Source organism: Arvicola amphibius, chromosome 8 (assembly GCF_903992535.2).
Source record: "Arvicola amphibius chromosome 8, mArvAmp1.2, whole genome shotgun sequence".
Lineage (NCBI taxonomy): Eukaryota > Metazoa > Chordata > Mammalia > Rodentia > Cricetidae > Arvicola > Arvicola amphibius.
Genome location: NC_052054.1, coordinates 106,010,150 through 106,022,651, shown reverse-complemented (window position 1 = coordinate 106,022,651; position 12,502 = coordinate 106,010,150). Strand labels below are relative to the sequence as shown.

At 37.5% G+C, this 12,502-nt stretch overlaps 2 protein-coding genes across 2 annotated transcripts in view; one reads left to right on the top strand and one right to left on the bottom strand.

Annotated features, from left to right (window-relative positions):
• Window positions 1–12,502, top strand: part of Psmd1 (proteasome 26S subunit, non-ATPase 1) — a 77,843-nt gene that overhangs the window by 35,703 nt on the left and 29,638 nt on the right. The gene's annotated exons all lie outside the window — the stretch shown is intronic.
• Window positions 1,664–12,247, bottom strand: Htr2b (5-hydroxytryptamine receptor 2B). The gene is given in 4 exon segments (XM_038338918.1): window positions 1,664–2,182; window positions 2,184–2,557; window positions 5,259–5,459; window positions 12,007–12,247. Coding segments are annotated over 4 exon segments (1,320 nt in total). The 5' UTR covers window positions 12,233–12,247.

Here is a 12,502-nt window from a genome sequence, read left to right as displayed (position 1 = left end):
TGGCCATCTCCTCCAGCCTAGATTTGTTTTGCATTGAGTGAATGCCCCAGCAGTCAGTAGAACTGATGCTGTTTGCTGATCCCTGCTAAGGATGGCACAAAATGTAGATGCAAAACCTGAGGTACAGCTAAACTAAAGATCATTTCTACGTTCAGTCAGCTATCCAGTACAGATTGGACTCATTTCCAGCTCTTAGTGCAAGGTGAAACAACAAACAGTGAATGAAAAATTTTGTACTAGAAGTTCAGCCACATCATTGCTTACATACACGCAGGGGTGACCTCTGTGTAAGACCACTCACTTACTACTTAGGTCTCTGCATTGGGGTTCCGTAGTTCCAGTTTTAGCATGTTGTTTTCACACCTTTAAAGGAGCATAGTGCCGATCAAGTACCCAAGGGTGATTTCATTTGCTTTCTCCTCCTCTTCCAATGGACCTGCTTCCGCTGACAAAATGCCTGTTAGCAGTTCCACTGCTAAGGCCTGTTACATTGCCTGACATCTAACTACTGTCCTCTCCGTCCCTTCTGTCAAGATAGCTTCCTGATGAGGAAAATGACTGCATATAACTTACATTAAAGCCACTCTCATTTACCTCCAAATATGATCTTTTGTAAGTTTTTTGTTGTTTGTTTTGGTTTTAGGGTTTTATATGTATATTTTGGGGAAAAGAAAATCCAGTTTGTATCATTTTTGTGGGATTGAGGGAGGTCTCACTGAATGTGGAGCTCATCGGTTCAGCAAGAGTTGCTGGCTAGTGAACTCAGGGATCCTCCTGCCCTCACCAGCAATAGGATTGCAGACAGGCATTTCTATACCCACTTTCCATGCGGGTGCAAGGGACCCAGACTCAGGCTCTCATTCTTTCATAGTGAGCTCTGAACCATCGTCCCCCTATTCTGTTGTCACTGTTTCAGTCATTTGTTTTTGTCTTTTGGTCATGTCACTATTGTTTATGCCTTATGCTTTTAACTGCAGAGATGGCTCAGCAGTTAAGAGCACTGGCTGCTCTTCCAGAGGACCTGAGTTCAATTCCCACCAACCACATGGTGGCTCACAACCATCTATAATGAGATCTGGTGCCCATTTCTGGCTTGCAGGCAGAATACTGCATACATAATCAATCTATCTATCTATTTAAAAAAAAAAAAAAAACTAGTCAGGCCTTGGTGGCAGTTTAATCCCAGCACCCGGGGGGCAAAGGCAGACAGATCTCTGAGTTCAAGGCCAGCCTGGTCTATGAAGCAAGTTCTAAGGACAGCCAGAACTGTTACACAGAGAAACCCTCCCTTAAACAAAACAAAACAAAACAAACAAACAAACAAAAAACCAACTTAGAGAGTTAACATTTTATTTCATTCATTCTTTGCCCAATTTTACATACAATTAGGAACTTAATTTATGACATTGATTATTTTAAAGACTAAAATTTATTGATTTATATAATTTTATTTCATTTAAAAACCAGAGTAGGAATTGCTTTTGTTTGTAGCCATACAAAGCTACTTTATCCATGTTTTGACTTTGTTTAAATAAGGAAATTGGACAATCTGAATATTAACTCTTGCTTTCGGGAGATGATTTTTTTATTCTGTACATTTGTCTTGGTGCACTAGCATCGTGCTCATCCCCTTACTTGAGCTAGATGAGGACTGCCCGTGCTGTCACACATAGCTGGCTTGCTCTCCAGTTTTGTCACCATCATTTTCAGTGAGGACAAGTGTATCTAGGAGGATGATTGATGAAGACTGAATGGTTGAACTTCGGAGCCTCATTGGGCTCTGGTACTTGGCAGGATTGATCCCATTTCGAATTCCATGTTTTGTGAAAAATCTAGAGTTTTCTACCATTGAATTCCCAAAGTAGATTGTACTGGAACATTTTCTAAGGGCTTTTACTGACTTTGTGGCCCGGTAATTGCAGGTGATGTATCTGTAGAATGCTTCCCGAAATGTCTTATTGAAGAGGGTGTAGATCAAAGGGTTCACCCCTGAGGAAATGTAACCTATCCACACAAATATCTCCAGAAGCGTTTTGAGAGTAGCCTGGTTGCAGGAATCACACAACGCTAAAGTTATATTTGTAATAAAAAAGGGACACCACATAAGTAGAAAGAGGAAAAATACAATTCCAAGGACCTTTGAGGCTCTCTGTTCATTAGAAATGGTCTGTGCTGATTTTTTTTCCAACTGAGGACATTCTTCGCATAAGAGTTTCATCACTTGAGTTAGGTAGAGTTTTATCCTTGTGAGAACCATCCAGCATTGCAACCTTTTCGGGTGAGGAAAAGGATGATTCTTCTCTTTGGAAAACAGTGGACACAGTCCACCAAGTTAGGCGCTGAGGTGGCTTGTTTTTGACCAAGTAAGCTTTCTTTCGTAAGGCATGAATAGTAAGAAAGTAGGTGACTATCATGATCGCAAGAGGTGCAAAGAACGCAGCCAGCGAGCCAAAGAGCATGAAGTTGCCAAAGCGTTCCTTCTTCAGCGCGCAGGTGATGTTGTCTGGGTTAATCACATCCTTCTCTATCCCTTTAATAGGGACTGGGATGGCGATGCCTAAGGAAGACGAAGCAAGATAAATGGAGTCATTTTCATGACCTCTTGTTCTTAGATTAGTTGTTTTAGAAATTCCGTGCTGATGAATGCATTATAATTCCTGAGACCCTCAGCTTCAAATCTGTCAGGCATTAACAGCAGATCCTTTGACAAATGGAATCTAAACAAAGGACTCTAAAAGAGCAAATCTGCTTTTTCCAGGTTGGAAAAGAACTCAGAAGATAAGGCTAATATCCAGAGTAGTTAATTTGGAGAGAATTTAGAGATTCAGTGTCTTCATTTTCGAATGATAGCTATTTATCTATTGTCTTTGAGGTTATACACCTTCACTTAAGAGTTTTATATTTTGGTATTTGTGAATATATTTTAATCCTTACTTTATAGAGAAAAAAATGGACTTTCTTTAAAAATTGCTGCTTAAGAAACAAGAGTGTACAAGTTATAAAACTTGTTTTCAAGGTTGAGAGTTCCTCTAATAGTTGATAAAATGTATACCTTGTGCTATTTCTTTAATACTTTAAGTACTATAAAGTAAGTATTTAAATATGATGTTGATCAGTGAAGTAGTTATTAGAAAAGGGAATAACACAAGAGTCACACCTTCAAAACAGCAGATATTGTTTAAATATGTGAGCTGATTAATCTTTTTTTAAATTTATGTGCTCGAAAAACCAAAAAAAAAAAATTTATTTTATGTGTGTTGGTGTTTTGCCTGCAGGTAAGTCTGTGTGAGAGTGTCAGATCTTGGAATTACAGACAGTTGTAAGCTGCCATATGGTGCTGGGATTTGAACCTGGGTCCTTTGGGAAAGCAGTCAGCACCCTTAATCGCTGAACCATCTCTCCAGACCCAAGCTGATTAATCTTTTATCTTATATTGTTTAATAAGTCCAAAAGCACTCTGTCTTCTTCACAACTTTTTTCTAATACCCCACAGTTTTTATCAAGGCAGTTTTCACAAACCCTTTACGGTAGCAGCCTCTACCCTTGCCATCTGTTACATATTTACTACTGGAAAGAAGAGTTTGTGTGCTCTGCTCCAGGGCATCAGTGTCTGTAGCTAGAGGAACACTGTCTGGCATTCTGTTTCTGTAAGTTTTGCTAGAATAGCCATCCTCATTAGTACTGTATTATTAACTGTAGCTTCTTTTACCCAGAACAACTTGGGTTTGATAGCCAGAGAGGCAAAAGGAAATGAGAGAGAGAGAGAGAGAGAGAGAGAGAGAGAGAGAGAGAGAGAGAGAGAGAGAGAGAGAGAGCGCATGCACTTTTATTCTACAGAACAGTTCAGTCCATGGAGCCTGCACCCTAAAATATTTACTTACCGCATATAACTGCTGAGCATTTTTTCTTTTTTGTTCATGTATTCTTACAAGCTTGAAATTTACTTTTAGCAAAAATTTGATGTTGATAAAGTCATATTATCCAGTCTTAATTTAGATACCCTCTAACCAACAAACTGTCAACCACATTCCTGCCCATTATAGAAAAAGTCTGCTGATCCTGACCTTTTTATTTGCGCTCTTCTTTCCCTCACCAGACACTTCACTTTAAAAAAAAAAAAAAAAAAAAAAAAAAAAAAACTCTATTCTGAAGACATTTCTTTAACTCTCTTTCCTTCCCATGCCAGACTAGTAGTTTGCCTTGACGTTTACTCCCAGGCATTTCTAAGAGGCTTGGGCTCTGGAGCCATTATTTCAGGAATGTGAAGATAATCTTGATGTCTTTCTTGCTTTATTGAGCACATTTTTACACTGGTTAGAGAGAAGTAAGCAATAGTTTTTGTTTGTTTGTTTGTTTTTACTCCCCAAAGTATTCATAATTATTTTTTCTTTCTACTACAAAGCAGTGAATGTGCTGATCAGATCATTTGTTACAAATCTGCAAGTTTGTTTCTCTGCACTCTCTTAAGAGAGCTTCATTCAAGGCACTCCAATAGCGGTGAGCCTTAAAGATGACAGCTCAGGACCAGCTGAAATTCCACTTCCAAGAGGTCCAGTGCCCTCATGTAGCCTCCTCAGGCTCTAGGCACACACAAGATACACATATATACATGCGGGCGAAGCACTCATACATAAAATAAAAATAAATAAATCTTTAGTGCAGAATCATAGATCAGTTTAAAGGAAATTGATTTTTCTATAAACCATTTCTAAACATTAGCTTAACATCTATCTTAAATTTTTTGACAGTTAAGACACTAAAGTGGATATTTAACTGCTTTCAGTCTGTACACATTGGAACATGACTTCCTGGGTGAATTTATGGTCTTTAGTGCCTGCTTACAAAGTTTGGCTTGGTCGTCTTTTTCTCCTCTCTTGTTTTATGCTGTTAGATGTGATTTAAGATGTATTTCACTTTTTGCTGCTTTACTTTGATGGTTAGATTCCTCATGCTAGTTAGAACTTAATAATTTATTGGCAAATATAACACACTTTTCGGCTTAAATTTCCTAAATATCAAAATCGAAGTATGATGGGACCTCAGAAAATACTGACTGGTTCCGAAGGCATAGACTTACTGCTGGTTTAGGTTTTACTCATAATGGCTTAGAAGCTGCACAGTGAATGTGGTGTGCAAGTTCTTGGATATCAATGGATTTCCTTGGCCTCTGAGTTTTTCTAGGTACCAGACCTGGCATTCTGGCCATATGGAAATAAAGACTGGACACTCCACCGATACCTTTGGCTTTCCCCACATACCTATTGAAATTAACCATACCACTGTAATCTTGATGAATGTAGTAGCCCGGGAGTTGCACTGATTGGCCTGTATTGGCTTTTTGATGGCTATGTAGCGATCCACCGAAATAGCACAGAGATGCATGATGGAGGCAGTTGAAAAGAGAACATCAAGGAATAACCAGGCAGGACACAGGACCAATGGGAGGGGCCATATAGCCTCTGAAAGAAAATTAATTTTTTGTTTATAGAATAACAGTCTTCAGATTAATCTTTTTTTTTTTACGCCAGTACATATTTTTTAGCCTCTTAAAATGACCATGGAGATGTCCTTGATGTTTCAGATGAGTCAATTCAGATGTAATTAAGTCTCTGAATATGAGTTTATGGAGGGAAGAGCATTTATCAAAATTGAAATACTAATCGAAAACATCCTTTAGAACATTGTGTACCCTGATTACAAGTAGGCTCTTAGGTTCCGTCTGATACATACAGGCAGTAAACCAATCCCTACATGTTCTGCATGGAAATGAAAGCTTAAACATCTATTCTGTGGGAAAACTGTAGGAAAGGCTATTTTAGTCTTAAAGCATATGTCTGGGTGTACTTGTGTGAGCTAGACACTCAGAATGTCTCCTAGAAAGGAACATTTAGGAGCTAAGAAGACTAGTTTGGTAAAGTACTTCCAATCAAGCATGAGTACTGAGGTCAGATCCTTGAAACCCTTATAAAAGCCACGTGTGACAGTGTGACACTTAACAATCTCGTACTGGAGTAATCCCCAGTGCTAGGGAGACAGAGAAGGGTCTCTGGGACCTGCTGGCCAGCCAGGCTAGTCAAATCAGTGAGCTCTAGGTTCAGTTGAGAGAGACTGTCTCAAAAAATACGATAGAAAGCGATTGAAGAAGATTCCTGACATACACACATACATACACGAAACCTCCTGAGAGCCTCTTAGAACAAAGACCTGTGATAGAACCTAAGTAGTTGAATTTTCTTAACTGTAGTGTTCCAGTTTTCTGTCGTCAGTGGAAAATGGCAGTGCTTTCTTTAACCACCCGACATTAAAGGCAAACAGTGTAAGAAGGGAAAGAGTCAATGATTAAGAGAGTTTCACAGTGGACACTAATGGGAAGCAATACCCTAGTAGATTCTGGGCTAGGAGTAGGGAAATAGAAAAATTCTCAAGTCTGAACTATAGGATTGTGTAGTCCCTATAGTCCCAGGTACTGTTGAAGCAGACATGGAAGGGTCACTTGATTCCAGGCCTTAATCCAGCCTGCAACATAGCAAGATCCTCATCAAAAATAAAAACACTTTAAGAGCATGTATGTTGCTAGAGATTGAAGCCAGGACCTGAATTATGCAAAGCAGCCTTTATACCACTGAAATTACTGCTATTCTGTTGCTTGCTTTGTTTTGTTTTCGGTTTAGGAGCTTTGTTTTGTTTTGTTTTGTTTGAGATAGCACCATGTGACTAAAGCTGACCTAAAATATGCAACCCTTCTGCCACACCTGGCTATGTTTTATCCTCATGTGCATACAGTCTCTATAGAACTTTTAAAATAAAATACTTTGCTACTAATTTAAACTTGCCTACTTAGCTATTCTTAATTATGTATTCTACATTTGAAAATTAAGGTCTGGAAAATTCTAGTCATAAATCTTGTAGCCATGAGCAGGAAGCCAAAGAGAACACATAAAAACTACATGTCTTTGGAATTTGACTCTTTGACCCATGGTATTTCTCCTTATAGGCTAAAAGGACAAAGCCTTCCAATGCTGACTTCATTAGGCCTGTGAAGCCTGCTAGCCTTATTTTCCAACAGAGCTAATGTATTTATGAACACCAATTTTGGAAAAGTAGGAATTAAAATCAGTGCAGATCACTAGAACATTCTTATTTTAATCATAACTATCTGGCTGTGGTATAGATTTGAAGAAAGAGCAGGATTATATAAGATTAAGAGAAATATATCTTTAAGATCCCACCTTTCATGAAATACTAATGTATAGACTTATAAAAGCAATATAATGGCACTGAATTAATAGAAACCTTTTATTAAAAGCAAGAAAGTGGTTCAGAGCCTGGCTGCTCTTGTAGAGGATCTGTGTTTAATTCCTAGCACCACATGACAGCTCCATGACAGCTCACACCATCTACAACCGTAGTTCCAGAGGACCTGACATCCTCCTGTCCTTCGCCAGGACCTGACATCCTCCTGTCCTTCGCCAGCATTGGGCACACCCATGGTACACAGGTGTACGTGCAAGCTGAATAACACATAGAATAAAATCTAAATGGGGTATGGAGAAAACAAGAATGTAATTATGAGTATGGTAGCACTTGTTTGTGATCTCAGCACTTGGAGGCTGAAGCAGAAAAATGAAAACTTTCAGGCTAGCCTGGGCTTCATAGTCAGATGAAAGCCAGCCTTGACAACATAACAAGAACCTATCTCCAAAACAAAAATGCAACAATGTAGAAAAGCACAAAAGGAGCTAGGAATGTAATCTGATGGTGGGGCACCCCTGTAGCATATAGGAAGCATCAGGTTTGATTTATAATTATATTTGTTTGTTGTAATGCCTTATGTTCTGCCTATTTGCAGCAAAACTTGGATTGTGTATTAATTAAATTTTTAATAATCAAACGAAACAGGAAAGATTTAAGTTTAAAAAGAAAAGAAAAATAGTATCTGAGAAGTTAATCTGGCACATAGATTAGTAACTGCTTTTCTTGTACTCTCACATAAAATTTTTCTGAAAAACAAATTCTACCCACCCTATCCTCTTTTCTTCAAACCTTACCACCACCACCACCATACCTGAAGTGAACCAGAGCCTCAAGACTAAGCAAGCACTATGTTATTAAGCAATGCTCCAATCCATCTTTCTTCCTTTATTGCCTTTAAACTAAAACTAAAAAAAGTAATATTTGAATAATGGCATTTCTCTGGGTACCCAAAGTAATTGTAGGCTAAATGTCATAGAGTAATATTTGAGGAGCAAAACATGTCTTTGGTTTATAGATCTTTTACTCAGCTGTTAGTTAAGACAGTGCTTTGTTCATTGTGAAACTGCATGCTGTAAGACCGTATCTGGGAGAGTAGTCACTCTCACGTGCTGCCTAAGTTCCTGTTTGCCTCCAAGCAAGGTTTGGCAACTTTATAGGCATTGCCTGTTTCTAGTACCTTCCTCAGAAAATAGGTCAGTTGGTCATCTCAAGAATTTGTAGTACTAGGTGAGGCCTAAGTATTCTGTCACATAAGGTGAAATACATTTTTAATTGAAAGATACAGGGTTCTGCCTCACCATTCCTAAAATTCTATAGGCTTTCTTGTTAGTCCCATATGCTGAACATAATACTTTGGGTTGGTAGAATCAACATTTGTCTTTGAGAAGGCAGAGTAGAGTAATAAGGACTGAGCATAGGAATTTTCCAGAATCAGTCCTGGATCTGCTTATTTTATCATCTCAGACAATTTAGTTAACTGTTGTAGATCTTGTCTATGGTGGTGCCATTACCTGTTTTATAAGCTTACTACATTATTGTATTTAAAGCTTTGAAATACAATAAAATAATATTGTGAAGTATTTGAAACAGTGTGTATTCAGAGAGAGCACTCAGAATAACAGTCGTTACTATTTTGAACAGTGACTGTAGTCAATCAAATAGCAGTGAAGGCACACATGTTCAGAAACAAACTAGATCACCCAACCCATGTAAAACCAGTGTCTTTATCTGTCCAAGTAGAACAAGAGTGCAGCACATCTGCTTGAGCGTGAGCCTGTACTGGGGGAAGCAAGAGAACACAGTGGGAACATACCTAACTGCAGCGCTGAAATTTATCATAAAAGTGTCTTAGTAAAATTGAGTGTTACTGCTATTTGTTATTGCACTAAAACACTAACAACCTATGCATATTGTAACTGGGCTGTGACCATGCTTCTGCTTAGAGGAGGAATATGTTGTTACTTATTACTGCTGTGTGCCCTAGAGCTTGCATCCAGTTTGCAGTCTTCCTGCCTCAGACTTCCCTGCCCAAGTATTTCTTGGGTATTTTTAGGGTTTGTGTTTTTAAAAGCTATTGTATTATGATCATTTGTTTTAAGAATAAGAGATAAAACAATAAAATAAATAAGTAAATAAATCTGTAAATGTCGCATCCGGTGTTCCCAAAGAAGATTTGGCAGAGAAGTTAAAAGTGTCATGTCAAAAGTGTCATAGTCTTGGTAAAACAGAAATTTAGACAATATGGAGTTAAATATTACAAATAAATGTTTGAATAAAGTATCCCTCAGTTAAGAACACCAGGGCCACTTTGTTATTTCTAGCTCATTCTTTTTTTAAAGTTTGACTTTATTAGAATGCTTAACTGCTGTAAAGGTTTTTAGTGGCTTTTTGTAATAGCTTAAATTGTTCATAATGGTAATTAATCTTTTATGATTTTATAACCAAGAACACTTTGGTTTGTAGGTTTCAGAAGTTCTGAAGATTTCCCATATAATTAGAGAAAGTCATACATCGTTTACTGCTACTTTTAAAAATTATCAAAAATTCTTGCAAATGTGTTAGTTTAGAAAGTCTTAGTATTTATCTAGCTGGAAAAGGATATATAAGGATCTTACTATTTGAAGTCAGGTCCCCACCCATTCACTTCAGATAGTTACTAGAGATTCATTTGATGCTTTTCAAGGGTAGCATCTGTCCATATGCCCTGTAGTCATAGATCTTAAATAATGAATTCATACTGTGACATTTTAAACGGTGATTACATTCCCAGGTTAGTTAGGGTTGCTTCCCCACCCCCCAATCTAATAACTCCTTTGTACAGCATAATTACTGGTAGCAACGTGGTTGAGACTGTGAGACATTGTATGTTAATTGTTTTCTAAGTATTTGAAGAATGAAATGCTGTTAAGATGGGTTATAATTTAAGGCATAAGTATGTAGGTGTTCTATATATTTTATGTTAAAATGTTTAGTTTTCTGCTGTGTTTTATAGCCAGGCGATGGTGGTACATGCCTTTAATCCCAGCACTCATGAGGCAGAGACAGGCAGATCTCTGTGAGTTCAAGGCTAGCCTGGTCTACAGAGTAAGTTCCAGTACAGGCTCCAAAGCTAGACAGAGAAACCCTGTCTCGGGGAGGGGGAAAAAAGAATATCTTAAGCAATAATTTTCTGTATAAGCAATTTCTTCATCTCATGGGGTGCCTGCTATTTGAAAACTCCTTGTGGAGTGTTTATCAGCTAACTTGAACATTATAGACTTTTCTTTGTTAAGGTTCCTTGTCCTAATGCAGTGATTTAAGTACCTAGCTCAGAATTTTGCATATAGTAGATATTTGGTAGTTACGAACTAAGCTTTCAAGTTAAAATTTACTTCTGTAAAATTTCTTCAATTCTTTATCCAATATTTTCAATTTTATGTTAGTAAAACAAAGATAATGCATTTTTTCTTTTTTATTGATTTAATGATAATGCATTTTGATATTTTTCTATATGCCTAGCAAAGCATCAAAGAATACAGTTTTATTCTGCAAGCTGTTGTTATGGAGTTGAAAATTGGAATCTTAATCCTGTGAGGTCCTTCCACATACATCCCTGCATCGTCCTTCCTAAAGTCTTTGAGCTCCAGGTTGTTACTTGAGTGTCGTTTCTTATGTGATTAACACATACCATTGGGATATTCAAGAGATTACAGAATCACCAAAGGAAAGGGAAAGAGAGCAAAACAATGCTACTGACCAGAGAATCTAATAGGGCGGTAGAAGCTTGTTTATCATTTAAAGCTGGGTGAGTGTTGCTTTGCAGTAGGAAGTTTTAACTTCTCACCATCTTACTACATGTAAAGACACACTTCTTCATTTTATATGTCTCCTTGTTGTTTCCTATAAAAAATAATTGCAATAGTAGTTTTTCTTTACTTTTTAATTTAATAAATGTGTGTGCTCTGGGTTAATAAATTTTACTTCTATAACTTGTGTGTTTATTCTCCACATATAAGCACAATTCTTGGAAGCCTGAGCATCTATAATTTTCTTAAGTGGTTTATTAGTGGAATATCAGTTTATCCCAAACATTGACTAATTAAATGTTCTTTTAGTGCTGACTTTGAAACTAGGAGCCCTCATAATTCCTCAATAAAATCATTTGTGTTTGCAAACATAGTTTGGGATGATGTACACACAGAAGAAACTCCTTATGCCTACTTCAATATATTATCTCTTTTTTATTATAACAAAGATCTGAAAGTCAAACTATATTTTTATTATCACAGTAACTCAGGATCTTTTCCACTTTTTTTATTGACTTACAGGTTTATTGGGAACACAGATGGTCAGATACCATAAAAAAGTTAAACAGATGGGTCTTCTCTTGAGGTACTCTGAGCCAGACCATTTCCTTTTGTAACTAAACATCTTTTCTTAAAGGTTTAAGGCAAGAACTGTAATAGGAATAGGGCTCGATGATTCAGTGATTCTATTATTAAAGTCCCAGAATTTTTCAAGGTATTGATTACTTTGTTAAAGGGAAAGTGAATAATTTTTTGACAAGTGTGGGTTTTTTACTTAATATAATTTTTAGGTAATGCATGCAGAAACTGAATAATTTATTACAAATCATAAAAAAAAATGAGGGAATGTTCCCTTCTATATCTTTAATCCAGGTCCATCTTTTATTTCAAAGAAAATAAAGATTAAATGAATATCAGGTTCTTTAGTAGATGGGGTTCAATGGCAGGAACAAAGGGAAATACTTACCGAACATGATTGTCAAGAGGGCAATCGGCATCACAAACAATCCAACCAGCAAATCAGCCACTGCCAAGGACATTAGAAAGTAGTTGGTAGCATACTGCAGCCTTTTCTCCAGTGACACAGCCAGAATAACCAGGATATTCCCCCCAATGGTGGGTATTATCACCATGAGCATCAGCAGAGCTTCCCAGTGCACTCTAGTCCCAGGTTCCTCGGCAACCAGCTTCATCTCCTTTTCTATTGATTCTGTCTTTAATCCAGAATGGTTAGTCAAGATCAAATGATCACATATATTCTGTAAAATGTGCTCAGAATTTGTGCTTTGTTCCGACATTCTATTAGAGCAAACCGTTCGCTGTTCTGTGATTCAGTCCAGTACCAGACAGTGGTCAGCATGGTCAGTAGCTAAACTTGTCATCTGCTTTTTCAAGGCGTTGTACCCATGCCAGACATTCAAAGCCAAGGTTGACTTATATTCCTTTTTAAAGATTCAGGTTCT